General features: G+C 47.1%; 1 protein-coding gene across 6 annotated transcripts in view; it reads left to right on the top strand.

Annotated features, from left to right (window-relative positions):
* nfixb (nuclear factor I/Xb) overlaps window positions 1–15,130 on the top strand; it is a 388,901-nt gene that overhangs the window by 295,348 nt on the left and 78,423 nt on the right. For all 6 annotated transcript variants that reach the window (XM_078531446.1, XM_078531444.1, XM_078531449.1 and 3 more), the window contains 2 exons: window positions 11,363–11,437; window positions 13,597–13,717. In XM_078531446.1, the coding sequence (XP_078387572.1) occupies window positions 11,363–11,437; window positions 13,597–13,717 (196 nt within the window). The remainder of the gene's footprint in view (window positions 1–11,362; window positions 11,438–13,596; window positions 13,718–15,130) is intronic.

The following is a 15,130-nucleotide window of genomic DNA, read 5'->3' on the forward strand; positions in this document are numbered from 1 at the left end:
CTCTGAGGGAGTCAGTTCAAGCCTCCTCCTATACCGTGACATTCAATGATTCTCATTCGATCATCTGTGCCAGATGATGTGGTTTCTGTTGAAATTCTGATTTCTTTTCACAATACTTATATTCTCCCCCTCATAATGGTGTGGGGTAGATGCTATTGTTCCAGTGCCATAGCGACTATAAAAACATAAGGAGTAGAAACAGGAGAGAAACTTTTCAACTGTATCCATCCCATAAGTGCTCAGGCTCAATTTGGCACCCAACTGCCTCTCCACTTTAGATAAAGTAATTCAACACATTTCAGGCATCGAAACTGTGGTCTCGGTCAGTTGGCGCTACACTCCCCAGTATTTTTACCCACCGCACCAGGGATGGTCAAACTGTAGCCTCTTGGCCATAGGTAGGCCTATCACCATGACGACTCAACAACTACGATGCCTTTAATGTAGTAAAATGTCCCCGATGAAGAAGGCAATATCAGGACAGGTAACCAAATGCTTGGCAAAAGGGGTAGGCCGTAAAGGAGGTGAGGGAGGAGGGAAGACTTGGGGAGGGAATTCCACAGTGTAGGGTTTAGGTGATTGAAGGCACGGACGGCGTTGGTGGGCCAAAGGGATTCCGGGTTGTGCAAGAGGCCAGAATTGGAGGAGCACAGAGATCTTGAAGGGTGTGGAGATGAAGAAGGTTAATGAGATAGAGAGAGGAATTCAGACCCCAAAATCTAGGTAACCCTGTGTCCTTAATTTTCATACTCACTGGTTTGTCTTCTGGTTTGAATTTTGTGAGTTTTGGAAAAGGGCTGTTCTAGCTTCATTGCTACTTCGGTGGAGAAACCTTAAACGAAAGAATCGGGATAGGCCCAGAACTCCCAACTCACTGCATCCACCCAGCTCAGTGGAAGACTAGATAACAGAACTGTGGTTGGAAACCTAGCTCCCCCCCCAAGTTCCACACTTACCATGCATCGGCGCGCCAATGCATGGCAACAACCAATCCTGCCGAGGGGCGTGTTTTACAACCATTTAGAAATGCTTGGTCCTCCAACTCCCACAATTCCGCAGTGTGTAAGCAGACCGCCCAGTGTGACACAAGAGCTGTAGCAAAATGATTCCTGCTTCGATTCTGAGGAAGAAACACTTACATCTTGGTGTCGGCAATTGGGGAAAACATGTCAACCGAGGTTCCCCACTCCTCGTCCGCTGACTTCTGCTAGAAAACAGAGTCTGCACGGTGGGTGAAGGTTACAGGATAGGAGGAGGCCTTTTGGCCCAGTGTGACCCTGCCAGCACATTTGGAGAGCAATGCAAAAGCAATCCAAAGCTGGCTGGCTCATACAGCGTTGGGTTAAAATGCATTGGCAATTTAGGCACTTGATCAAACTGTCTGAAAATATCCATGTCTTTAGAGGGAAGTAGAAAAACAAACTGGCAAAATAAATAAAGGTTAGACCCCTTTAAGTCAGTAGTCCCAATGAGTGTGAAAATATGGAAAATCTGTCTGGATTGTACTGTAGATTCAGGCCCACTCCATGTGCCCCCTGTTGCCCCCCCCAATAATGCCATCTGCTGCATTCCTAACCTCCATGGAAATCTGTGGGGATCCACAGGGAACTGAACTGAGTTCTATAACCTTGTAGTGTCTGTTCAGCACAGTGTACTTGGAAGTAATCCATGGAAGTGAAGGTGTACCTTCTCTCTATAAATAGTCAGCGAGTTGTGGACACAGTGAAATATCGACAGGATAACGCTGTGTGCAGTGATGATGCTGATCCTACTGGCACTTCTTGGTTCCTGTCCGATCAGCACGCCACTTGGCTGGCACAGGGAGCTGTTGTAGGACCACTGCTCCACACTATGTTCCGGCAGCTTTTGGAATGGAGGGATACAACATGCTGTCACCATTCATCTCTGCTGTGAATGTTGGTTTTAACAATTGTACAATAAAATGCGTTTTGTGTGTTGGAGAACTGTAATTACAGCATCTGCTGAAACATAATTACCACACAGCCCTACACACCGACCCACCCCTACACTCCAACATGCACATACAACCCTTACATACACCAACATGCCTACACACACTGCTACATACACCAACATGCCTACACACACTGCTACATACACCGGCATGCCGACACATACATTCCAACATACACCAACATGCCTACACACACCCCTATATACAGCGACATGACTACACATATCTACACAGACTTACACTCACACACCGATCTACATTCACACAACTATACTCCTCCACACTAATGTATACTGACACATCTATACAAACATACACTCACACTCACCTATACAAACATACACTCACACGCACAGATACATACACTCACACACGCCTATACAAATTCGCACACACGCAACACACAAATACTTACAATACACATATACACCCCTATTCATGCACACACACAGGTTTTACACATGCACACACACATATGCTGACACATACCTACACACATCTATCTACATGTACACACTTAAGCACATTCACACACACCCACACACACACACACACACACACACGTGCAACCTCAAACACGACAGGCACACGTGCACACAGTCACACTCACACTCGAACACACAGTGCCTGTGTCTAGTGCTCATCGTGGCAGAGCCAGGATTAGTGTTCTTGTAGCAACTTGCAGGTTCTGTAACTAGATGCAGTGCCAACTTCAGGACAAGATAGGTTTTGTAGATCGAGTACTGATACAAAGGGAGGGATTAGTGGACACTTTGTTTTCATGCTGAGGGTTGTTTGGGTGTGGAATACATGAGCAGAACCTGGTGGATGTAAAATTTGTGATAGCTTTTAAAAGAGAATGGGATAAAGACTAAAAGCAAAACATTATTCAGGGTGAAGAACAGAATTAACTAGATGGCTTTTTCAGAGAGCCAGCAGACATTTAATGGCCAATTGGTGTGGTATACTGTAAAATTCCGTGAATGTGGTTTGCGTGAGGCTGGGCTTGCTTTGACCTGAGCGGAAGATGACAGAATTACAGCCTTTCTGGATAATTCTAAACTTGCTTATCCTCCTTTTCTTGCCAGCAGGTCTCACTGCTGGCATGCAGCATACACACAAACAGGTCTTCAGCCATTTGCCATCCGCACATCTACATTCTCTTGTCAGTGGGGGGGGGCACTGATTGACAATCGGATTGTTCCTCTCGGAGGCACCAGGGGCAATTGCCCCCTGTTTCTGATAGGCTGCTTGACCCAGGCTCATCGCCCTGATTGCAGACTCACATTGAAATGCTCAGAATCGAAAGCAGATCACACATCACCTCACAACGTAACTCTCTCCCAGCACCTGTAGGCTGTGAAACTCCCTATCCCCCTCAGCCGATATTTCCTCCAACGGTGTTGCAGCTCAGAAATAGGCCCTTTGCCTGGTACATTTTTCTCCTCATGAGCTATCGAGTTTAATCCCACTTCCCATGCCCTTTAACATCGCTTTCTGTCAAGCAACTATCTAAGCCCCTTGGGAAATAATTTGGGAACTCAACTCCAACATCGGAGGCCGGCAGAGAATTCCATGTTCTAAGCACCTTCTACGTAAAGCAATTTTACTAAGCTCCTCCCCTGGTCCAGGAGCTCCGGGTTCAAGTCCCACGCTAGGCCTTGTTGGAAATGGAATGAGTGTTCACGATGGGGATCAGCAGCTGATAATCAGCTCGGGAATCCTTCCACCATCATCCCCGCTCTTCCCCAATGGAAAAAAAGTGCGTGCGAAGATACGCAAAAAGAAACAACTTTTTTTCACCTGGCGATTATTTTAAACCTATTCCCTCTCCTCATGGTGTCATCCGCCTGTAGGGTCGTCAATTCTGGCCGGATGTATTCCTGAAGGTTGCACCAGCTCCCCACTTGACCTTCCACACTGCCGCCAATCGTCCTCGTCATCACGCTCACTTTCACTGGACTCTGCCTCCCTCAGGCCAACTGGAAAGTGAACAGAAGATTCCTTGTTGGATTGGATGATTATTGACTGCCAATCAAACAGCAGCCCCCCTCCCCATCTCCAATAACGAATAAATTGGCATTTTTTTTCAGTAACCCCCTCTGATTTTTTTTTTTCCTGGCTATTGGCATGCAGCATTGTCCTGGAGATTAATCTATAATTCCAGGAGGCAGCAGGGCAATCCTGGTTGCAACCTTACCAATCGGTGGAAATAACCTAGCATTGCTTACCTTGTCATAACCTTTTGAAGTCTGAAGGCTTCTCTGGGATCGTTCCTCCATCTTTTCCAACTCCTGTGAATAGTGCCTAGGAAATCCTTACTGCATTTTCCCGATGGCTTTTGTACCCTTCCAATAATCACCGTTGGAATTGTGTCCGGTTCTGAGTCAGGGTTCCCGATGAAGAGTCAGATTGGACTCGAAACGTTAACTCTGTTTCTCTCTCCACAGACGACCTGCTGAATTTTTCCAACATTATCAGTTTTTATTTCCAAGTCGGAAGGTTCTGGGTTCAAACCCCACTCCAGAGACGAGAGCACAAAAGTCCAGGCTGACACTCCCAGTGCAGTACTGAAGGGGTGCTTCACTGTCGGATGTGCTGTCTTTCGGATGAGACATTAAACCGATGCCCCTCTGGGGTGGCCACAGAAGGTCCCGTGACGCCATTTCCAATCAAGTGCAGGGGAGTTTACAAGCAGATAATGCTGTAAATATTTAGGAGCTCTGGCAGCATCTGTGGAAGGCGAAACAGAGTTAACAGATTGAATTTTCAATTTCAGGAGGAGGGGGTGAACAAGGGGATGTGTGCTTTGAAAATTGTGCTCCTGAAGTGAGTCACTGGATTCCACACTTTTGGAAAGTGATGCAGTTTTCAAAGGGAGAGTGGGGAGAAGGAATGGGGAACCTGCTCACCTACAACTACGTCTCCTTGAGGAATTTCTTTTTATTATTCATTCATGGAATGAGGGTGTTGCTGGCTAGACCAGCATTTATTGCCTGTCCCTAGTTGCCCTTGAGAAGTTGGTGGTGAGCTGCCTTCTTGAACCGCTGCAGTCCATGTGGTGTAGGTACACCCACAGTGCTGTTAGGGAGGGAGTTCCAGGATTTTGATCCAGAGACAGTGAAGGAACGGCCGATATATTTCCAGGTCAGAATGGTAAGTCACTTGGAGAGGAACTTCCAGGTGATGGTGTTCCCATCTATCTGCTACCCTTGTCCTGCTAGATGGCAGTGGTCGTGGGTTTGGAAGGTGCTGCCTAAGGAGCCTTGGTGAGTTGCTGCAGTGCATCTTGTAGATGGTACACACTGCTGGCACTGTGCGTCGGTGGTGGAGGGAGTGAATGTTTGTGGATGTGGTGCCAATCAAGCGGGCTGCTTTGTTCTGGATGGTGTCAAGCTTCTTGAGTGTTGTGGGAGCTGCACTCATCCAGGCAAGTGGGGAGTATTCCATCACACTCCTGACCTGTGTCTTGTAGATGGTGGACAGGCTTTGGGGATCCAGGGGGTAAGTGAAACGCCACAGGATTCCCAGCCTCTGACCTGCTCTTGTAGCCACAGTATTTATATGGCTGGTCCAGCTCAGTTCCTGTTGTTATGGGGCTAGGGAGGGTGAGGGGGTGATTTTTCAAATGGTCAAACTTGCACAGTTTGGTTGCAGTGCACAGCTGTCAGGTTCGATACGGGAGCTGCAAGGTGTTTTCAAACAGGCAGATTTTCTGCCAAAGGGCAAGATCAGGCACAGTAATGGTTTAGCCGGCGGTTTGGCTGATTCCCTGAGCGCTGATCTCCTGTCTCCTCACAGAGCTCAGCGCCGCTAGTTAAGCACCAGGCCTACCTTCAAACCAGATAGGGGCAGCAGCATTGTGAGGATTGCGTTGTGTGAGCGACAACTGGCACGGCGGAGGGTTTGGGAATTATCCAGGCATCAAATTGAAAATCCAGTCCAGAGTTTCAGAATATGACGAAAGGTCACAGGACAGAAATGTTAACTCTGTTTCTCTCTCCACGGACGCTGCCAGACCTGTGGAGTATTTTCAGCATTTTTTTTTTGTTTTCTTTTATTTTATCTAAGCTTTCCAGCATCCTCAGTAGTTTGCCTTTGTTCTGGCCAATATTTATCCCTCAATCCACATCATTTAAAAAAAACAAACCAGATGATCTGGTCATTATCCCATTTCTGGCCGTGGGAGCTTGCTGTATGCAAATTGGCTGCCTGTGTTAAAACAGTGAATACACTTCCAGAAGCATTTCATTGGCTGTAACGTGCTTTGGGACGTCCTGTGTGAAAGGCGCTGTACAAAGGTATGCCTTTCTTTCTAATTCTGGCCTCCACACTTTAGGAAGGGTGCTGAGGCCTTGGAGAGGGTGCAGGGGAGGTTGACTAGAATGAAGGACTTCGGTTATGTGGAGAGACTGGAGAAACTGGGATTGTTCTCACTGGAGCAGAGAAAGCTAAGGGGCGATTTAGTAGAGGTGTTCAAAATTATTAAGGGTTTTGAAGGAGGGAGGAACTGTTTCCAATGGCAGAACGGTGAGTAATCAAAGAATCCAGACTTAAGATAATGGCAAAAGGGCTGAAAGAGGTGGGAGGGGGTGAGGTTGATGGGGAGATGAGGAATTTTTTTTTTAGACAGAGTTGTGGTGATCTGGAATGGAAGCAGATGCAAAAACACTTTCAAAAGGGAATTCAAGTTAAATACTTGAAAAGGAAAAATAAAACACAGAATTTGAGGAACGAGTGGGGTGGGGGGTGTTTTGGGACTAAATTGTATAGCTCTTTCAAAGAGCTTGCACCGAGATGATGGACTGAATGGCCGCCTTCTGTACTGAAAGATTCTTAGGAGAATTTAAAAAAAAATCATTCATGGGATGTAGGCTTGGCTGGCTGGGCCAGCATTTATTGCCCATCCCTAATTATCCTGGAGAAGGTGGTGGTGAGCTGCTGCCTTGAACTGCTGCAGTCCCTGTGGTGTAGGTACACCCACAGTGCTGTTAGGGAGGGAGTTCCAGGATTTTGACCCAGCGACAGTGAAGGAACGGCGATATATTTCCAAGTCAGGATGGTGAGTGACTTGGAGAGGGACTTCCAGGTGATGGTGTTCCCATCTATCTGCTGCCCTTGTCCTTCTAAATGGTAGCGGTCATAGGTTTGGAATGTGCTGTCTAAGGAGCCTTGGTGAATTCCTGCAGTGCATCTTGTAGATGGTACCCACTGCTGCTACTGTGCGTCGATGGTGGAGGGAGTGAATGTTTGTGGATGGGTTGCCAATCAAGCGGGGCTGCTTTGTCCTGGTTGGTATTGAGCTTCTTGAGTGTTGTTGGAGCTGCACTCATCCAGGCAAGTGAGGAGTATTCCATCATACTCCCGACTTGTGCCTTGTAGATGATGGACAGGCTTTGGGGAGTCAGGAGGTGAGTTACTCATTGCATGATTCCTAGCCTCTGATCTGCTCTTATAGCCACAGTATTTATATGGCTAGTCCAGTTCAGTTTCTGGTCAATGGGAACCCCCAGGATGTTGATCGGGTGGGATTCAGCAGTGCCAATGCCATTGAATGTCAAGGGGTGATCATTAGATTCTCTCTTGGAGATGGTCATTGCCTGGCACTTGTGTGGCGCAAATGTTATTTGCCACTTGTCAGCCCAAGCCTGGATATTGTCCAGGTCTTGCTGCACTTTGACATGGCCTGCTTCAGTATCTGAGGAGTCGTGAATAGTGCTGAACATTGTGCAATCATCAGCGAACATCTCCACTTCTGACCTTATGATGGAGAATGATGTTGCTGGAACTGTACAAAAAACCTAGGCTTGACATCAGCTAAGTGTTACTTCATCATTCTCCTTTTTGCTAAGTGTCACTTCTTCACTCTCCTTCTCTTGCCCTGTTCATTGGAACTTGGTGCACTGTAGGCCTTCAATGTTCCCAAAATTTCTTAACTGAAGCAAAATTTACCATATTGCCAGCTAAAACCTACATTTAGTTTTGAACAAACTGCACTCCAGATGATGGTAAACTAGTGTCCTGTCTACCATTGTGTCTCCATCTACCATTTAAACAATTTGGATTTAATTTGACAAAAATAACAAAATAAGAGCAAGTTTTAAACTCTCTTGAGGGAAATAGTGCAGTGTTCAGACATAACATTTTCACTGTCCTGACATTGATTGCCTAATTAGAACCATCTGCTGAAAGGGTTAAGGCTACTGTCTCACCAAAATGTTCATAACCTCAGCACCACATTTAACCCCAGGCTTAACTTCCAATCCTATGTCCACTCCATCACAAAGGCTGTTTGCTACCAGATCCATCATATCTCCCAAACTCTCTATTCCCCGGACTGAGTCCTCGTGTCCCTCACCTTCCCTTCACCCCACCGTGATGAGGAGAATTTTTTTCCCTCAGAGGTTGTTAGTCTGTGATATTCTCTTTCCCAGAGAGCTGTGGAGGCTGGGTCATTGGATCTGTTCAAGGCTGAGTTAGATCCACAAGGGAGTCAAGGGTTATGAGTGGCAGACAGGAAAGCGGAGTTGAGACCACAACCGGATCAGCCATGATCTTATTGAATGGCGGAGCAGGCTCGAGGGGCTGAATGATCTACTCCTGCTCCTAAGTCCTGTGTTCCACCCTTGCCTTCAAGCATCTGGGCCTCAAGTGCTGAACTTCTGTGCCTAAACTCCACTGCCTCCTCCTCCTCTTCCTCCAGACACCCCTCCACTTTGACCACGTTCACTTTAGCACCTCCTATATTTTTTTGTCTTGATGTCCATTTCTTTCCTTCCCGCCTGTCATGTTCCCATATTGAAGATCACTGAATTTTAACACAGAAGGAGGCCATTTGGCCCATCGTGCCTGCACTGGCTCTCCGAATGAGCATTATGACCTAGTGCCATTGCCCTGCCTCTTCCCCATACCCCTGCACATTGTTTCTATTCAAACAATCATCTAATGCCCTCTTGAATGCCTCGATTGAACCTACCTCCACCACACTCCCAGGCAGTGCATTCCAGACCCGAACCACTCGCTGTGTGAAAAAGTTTTTTCTCACGTCACACTTGATGCTGGAGTAAAATTCCTGTTGGGGATTCCTCTAATTTTCCTCCATACATTTGGTGGAAAATTGTCTGGACTGCCAGGGGAAACAATCTAAAGAGTGGGAGGTTGGGAATTCTTTGCTATTGCATAAGTATTAGTTAATGTTATTCCGAGTCATTCCAAAGCTTTGCTCCTCTTTTTTTCCCTTGTCCTAATTCTCTCCCCTAATTTCCTGTCACGGGGGTAGAGTTCCTTACGTATCCTACCATGGTGTAAGTGTGAGTCTGGATAGAAAGACTTGCATTTATATAACAATTTTCACAACTTCAGGATGTCCCAAAGTGTTTTACAGCCAATCAAATACTTTTGAAGTATCATCACTGTTGTAATGTAGGAAGTGTGGCAGCCAATTTGCACACAGCAAGTTCCCACAGACAGTAATATCGCAAAGAGCAGATAATGTGTTTTTAATGATATTGGTTAAGGGATGAATATTCAGGGGACACAGGGGAGACCTGCCCTGCTCTTCTTTGAAACAGTGTGCCATGGGATTTGTTAGCTCCACCTGAGAGGGCAGTTTCACGTCTCATCCGAAAGGCAGCATTTCCAAAAGTCCGGCACTCCCTTGGGACAGAGCTGGAGTGCCAGTGTGGATTTTGTCCCCGCAATGCGACTTGAAACCCCATAACCTTCTGACTCAGCCACAAACGCGCCACACACTGAACCACAGCTAACACCGAGGAACGACCAAGTAAGATCCATCCCACTTCCAGTTCTAGGCATTTCGACATAACACATTTTTACACATATTTCTAACCAGGCTAGACACCGAGCTTCTTCGAATGGAAATCACAGCTGCTGTTGTATCTGTGGAGAATTCTTTTGTCATGACATACATGGAATCCAGTTCACCTGGTTGTCTGCAGTGGAGTTTGATTTTCAAAGAGATGTCTTGCTTCTGTTTATATTGCTGAGTTATGGACAACCTTTTGACGAGAGCAAATTGGTGGCTAAATTATTTGATGTAGCAATTAGTCTGATGAAAGACATGCACCCTATCAGTGTGACTGATGTCCTTTGTGGCAGCTTTCCATTGCTCTGGGGTAAGGGATGTGAGAATTACTTAAGTCAGGCATGTGCGAATCAGCCCCGGGGGGAGGGTGGGGGGAGGGCGGTGGCTGGGGGCAGTCGTGTTGTCTGACTTGATTGACAGTTCTGCACCTCAAACTGGGAATAAATGCCACACATTTCTGCAATTCCTTTAGTTCTCTGGGTTAACTCATGTTGTTGCTGTGAGATTAAACTTGATAGGCCCAGTGTAAAATTCTCAAAGGACTGCTGTTATAATCGTGAGAGTTCTAGACTCTGTTGCGTCACTTTGATCCTTTTGTTTCTGTGTAATTTAATGCCATGTGATAAGTCTGATTGGGTCGTTTAGCCTTGACCATTTGCTCTGGCTGCAGTGTTGTCAGGCCAAGTCAAAGAGGTTAGGAGTGTACAGTGGCATCACATATCATTCCCAGATTGGAGTTCAGTGGTGTACGGGTTCACCCTTTGCTCTGTGGCATATTCATCCAGATTTATTACGCGGTTTGGTTCATAGAGAGCATGGACCTGCCCGTTAAATGGTGACAAATAATAAAGTATTGACTAGGGCCCGAACTGCGAGAGGAGCCTTCACATTGCTGCCCGATCAGGTGCTTGCCTGATATCTGCAAACTTGCAACTTCTAATTGAGGCCATCGGGTGGAAGTTAGGAGTAGGACCCCTGGCTGATTGCACCCACCCACTGCCAAACATTGCTGATGCCAAATGGGTGGTGATGAGCAGTATAGCCTCAGTCCATTGTGATGCAGGCTTCCTCCGCTCCACGATTGGCGGCTATGCCATCAGCTGCCAAGGTCCTACGCTCTGGAATTCCTTCCCCAAATCTCTCTCCCTCTCTACCTCCCTCTCCTCCATGAAGATGTTCCTAAGTATTCACCTCTTTGACAAGTGTTTGGTCACCCATCCTAATATCCCCTTCATTTCTGTTTGTTCTCTTTTTCGCCTGATTACGTTCCCGCGCTGACCCCTGGGGATGTTTTCTCTGATTAAGACACTGTACAAATATGAGATGTTAATTGTGACAGAGCATCAGTTCCTCACTGGGTCGTGTCGAACCCTGGAACACAGTGAGATATATCACCTCCGATTTGCATTGCTTATGCCTGGTGTGACTCTGACAAAGAGAGTTTATATTTAGTAAACACTATTTCTAAGAGGCAGTGTCTTTTCAGATGGTCCTGTTGTGTGTCATTTTACTACATTTGATTAATTTTCCAATGACATCTTTCTCCTTTCTTTCCAAATTAGGGCATTTGAATTTCCAAGACTGTTTTATTACATCTGGAGTTTTTAGTGTTTCTGAGCTTGTGAGAGTGTCACAAAGTAAGTAGACCTGTTCACTTTGGAGATTCTTACCCCTTGTTTTAAAGTTTCTCTCATTGCATTGTGTTGAATTATCGCAGGTTGTTGGCACCTCACTAATGTAGCGTCGCGGTCATGTTACTGGGTTCGTAATCCAAGGACCTGATCTCACACCCCGCCATGGTTTCATTCATAAATCTGGGATGAAAAAGCTTAGTAATGATAAGTAAAGGGGGTGAGTGAGAGAAGGGGAGTGTGTGGCAGGGTAGGGACAGTATGAGAGGGCCTATGTGTCTGGATTGGCGAAGGACTCTTGAGACAGTGGGGTGTGTGTGTCAGACTGTGACAGTATGAGGGCACACAAGAAATAGGAGTAGGCCATTCGGCCCCTCGAGCCTGCTCTGCTATTCAATAAAATCATGGCTGATCTGATTGTGGCCTCAACTCTGCTTTCCTGCACGCCCCCAATAACCCTCGACTCTCTTGATCAAAAACCCGTCTAATTCAGCCTTGAATATATTCAATGGCTCAGCCTCTCTCTTGGTTAGAGAATTCCTCAAACTACTGACCCTCTGAGAGAAGAAATTCCTCTTTATCTTCATCTTAAGTGGGAGACCCCTTATCTTTAAACTGTGCCCCCTAGTTCTAGATTCCTCCGCGAGGGGGAACATCCTCTCAGCGTCTACCCTGTCAAGCCCTCTCAGAACCCGTCGTGTTTCTATAAGATCACCACTCATTCCTCTAAACTCCAATGAGTATAGGGCCAACCTGCTCAACCTTTCCTCATAAGACAAACCCCTTCATCCCCAGGAATCAGCCCCATGGTGTGTGTGTGTGTGTGAGAGAGACAATGTGATGTTTGGTGACTGTAATTTTTAGACCCTATTAGCTTTATGTCATTTTTCCCTACAGACAATATGTGTGCCTGCACCTTTATTTGTGTTATATGCTAAGTGGGTGTTACTAGGATTGGCAATTTGCTCATTTGAAACTTTTGACTAATAAATATGATCATTTAAATTGTATTCTCCTTCTTTAACTGGCGTGAAGTGAAGGCACCTGTACAGGGAAGTGACTGATCGCAGTCTATAATTATGAAGGAGTTCGAGAAGTCAAGGATGGGGAAGGTGCAGAGCAGGCCAGAACTAGGGGCCTTAAATGTACAATAGTCACTAAACAGGAATTCAGGAGAAATTTCTTTTCCCAGGGAGTGGTGAGACTGTGGAACTCGCTACCACAGGGAGTAGTTGAGGCAAATTGAACAGACGCATTTAAGGAAAAACTCGACACATAGACATGAGCGAGAAAGGAATAGAAAGATATGCTGATCAGAGTGAGATGAAGCAGGAAAAAAGGAGACTCAGGGAGGATAACAATAATAACAACATCCATTTATGTAGCCCCTTCAACATGGTCAACCGTCCCAACAGTTCACAAGAGCTTTACCAAGCGTAAATTGACACCGAATCATATAAGGAGATATTAGGACAGGTGACCAAAAGCTTGGCCAAGATGTAGGTTTAAAGGAGTGGCTTAAAGGAGGAAAGAGAGCTGCAGTGTTGGAGAGGCTTTGGGAGGGAATTTTTGAGTTTAGGGCCCAGGCAGCTGAAGGCACGGCCGCCAATGGCGGAGTGATCAAAATCAGGGATATGCAAGGTGCAGAGATCTCGGGCGATTGTAGGGCCGGAGGAGATCACAGAGATAAGGAGGGCGAGGCCATGAAGGGGTCTAACAGCAGGGACAAGAATATTAAGGTGTTGCTGGACTGGGAGCCAATGAAGGTCAGCGAGTACAGGGGTAATGGACGAATGGAACTTGGTGCGAATTAGGAATACAGACGGCAGAGTTTAGGAGACCTCAAGTTTATGGGACGCCAACCAGGACAGCATTGGAATAGTCAAGTCTGGAGGTAAGAAAGACATGGATGTGGTTTCTGGAAAGGAGATGGGCTGAGGCAGGGTACAGCTGGGGTGTACATTGCGAAGGTGGGAGTACGTGGTCTTGGTGATGGAATGGATATGGGGTCGGGAGCACATCTCGGGGTGAAACAGAACTCCATGGTGGCGAGTGGTCTGGTTCAACCCAGACAGTGTCAGGGAGAGAGATGGGGGTCTCAAACGCAGGCATTTAGCCGTTTCCTCTGCTGTAGTCTCGATATAATTCTTACCTCTTCTTCTCAGCCCCAGTCGCTGCTGCTACGGGCCCCAGCTTCAATCTGGCTGACCTGGAGAGTCCGGGGTACTACAGCATAAACCAGGTCCCCCTGGGCAGGCGCACAATTACAACACCTCCCTCTACCAGGTAGGAATGTGAGAAGAACAGCTCCAGTCCTGAAAATCCAAGGCTGGTAATAACTGCGTCAACAGCCAACCGAGCGCGAGTCTATCATCTTGGGGTCTGGTAGTGTAGTGGTTACGTTACAGGACTTGTGACCCAGAAACCTGGGACGAATAATCCCGAGGACGTGAGCTTATCTCCAACCGTGAGGATCTGAATTTGGCTTAGAAAAGGGTTGGGGTTTGTTGAGAGTGGCCTGGTTTATTTCTGACGATTACAGGCCAGCAAGGCGACTGGTTTTATTCTCTACTTCCTGCTGATTTATTTCACTTCGGGTGCCGGGAAATCATCTTTGGCTCTTGGTTCTGATTTTTAAAAAAAATTCATTCATGGGATGTTGTGGGTGTCACTGGCCATACCAGCATTTATTGCCCGACCCTAATTGCCCTTGAGAAGGTGGTGGTGAGCTGCCTTCTTGAACCGCTGCAGTCCACGTGTTTGTTACCTTGTGTCCACCTGCTACAAAGTGCATGCGTACAGCTGACTGGGGGAGGGGTGGGATTGAGCTGCATTGTGATGCCTCTGCAGTCTAATAGCCTGCTGACATTCTGGGCAGGACTTTGGGTTGGAACCCTGGCACCAGGGGCAAATGACCCCGCGCTATGTGGGGAACAGCCACCCGGCAGTGATTTTCGCCGAGCTGGCCAATTAGAGGTCAGGGGATGGACTTGCCACCCAATTAACGCCAACGGGCAGGCTCTTGAAGCTGGAGGCCCCCAATGGCAGGCTTGACCCGCTTGGAAGGAAATGAAGCCTGCAGTTCAGGTAAGAGAGAGAGAGAGAGAGAGGGTGCCTCCAGTTTGAGATACTGGAACCTCAAGTACTCAGGCTATAGCTGCAGCGGGAACCAGACAGGCCTCAAAGCCTGCTTGAAGTAGTGATCCCTGGTCTCCCATAGGGAAGCCGCCACTAGGCGGATGGAATAGTTCACAACACTGCTGGTGGGGGGGGCGGGGGATGGTGGGAGGGTGCGGGGGGTGCCAAAAAGGTCAACTGGAAAATTCCAGTTAGCCTCTGGAAATGGCCAATGAACTTTGGCTACCCGCTGCTTCTGGAATGGTGCCTCCAAACCCGGCACACCAGTTGGCAGAGTGACTTTTATTACATTTTCCGTTCAGGGGATGAGGGCGTTGCTGGAAAGGCAAGTGTTTATTACCCATCCCTAATTGCCCTTGAGAAGGTGGTGGTTTGCCACCTACTTGAGTTGCTCTGACCTGCTCTTGTAGCCACAGTGTTTATATGGCTGGTCCAGTTCAGTTTCTGGTCAATGGTGACCCCCCAGGATGTTGATAGTGGGGGATTCAGTGCTGTTGGGGTGGGGGATGTGGGGGGAGTTCAGTTCCAGGATTTTGACCCAGCAATAGTGAAGGAACGACA

This window comes from Cetorhinus maximus, chromosome 28 (genome assembly GCF_964194155.1).
Source record: "Cetorhinus maximus chromosome 28, sCetMax3.hap1.1, whole genome shotgun sequence".
In the NCBI taxonomy this organism is placed as follows: Eukaryota; Metazoa; Chordata; class Chondrichthyes; order Lamniformes; family Cetorhinidae; genus Cetorhinus; species Cetorhinus maximus.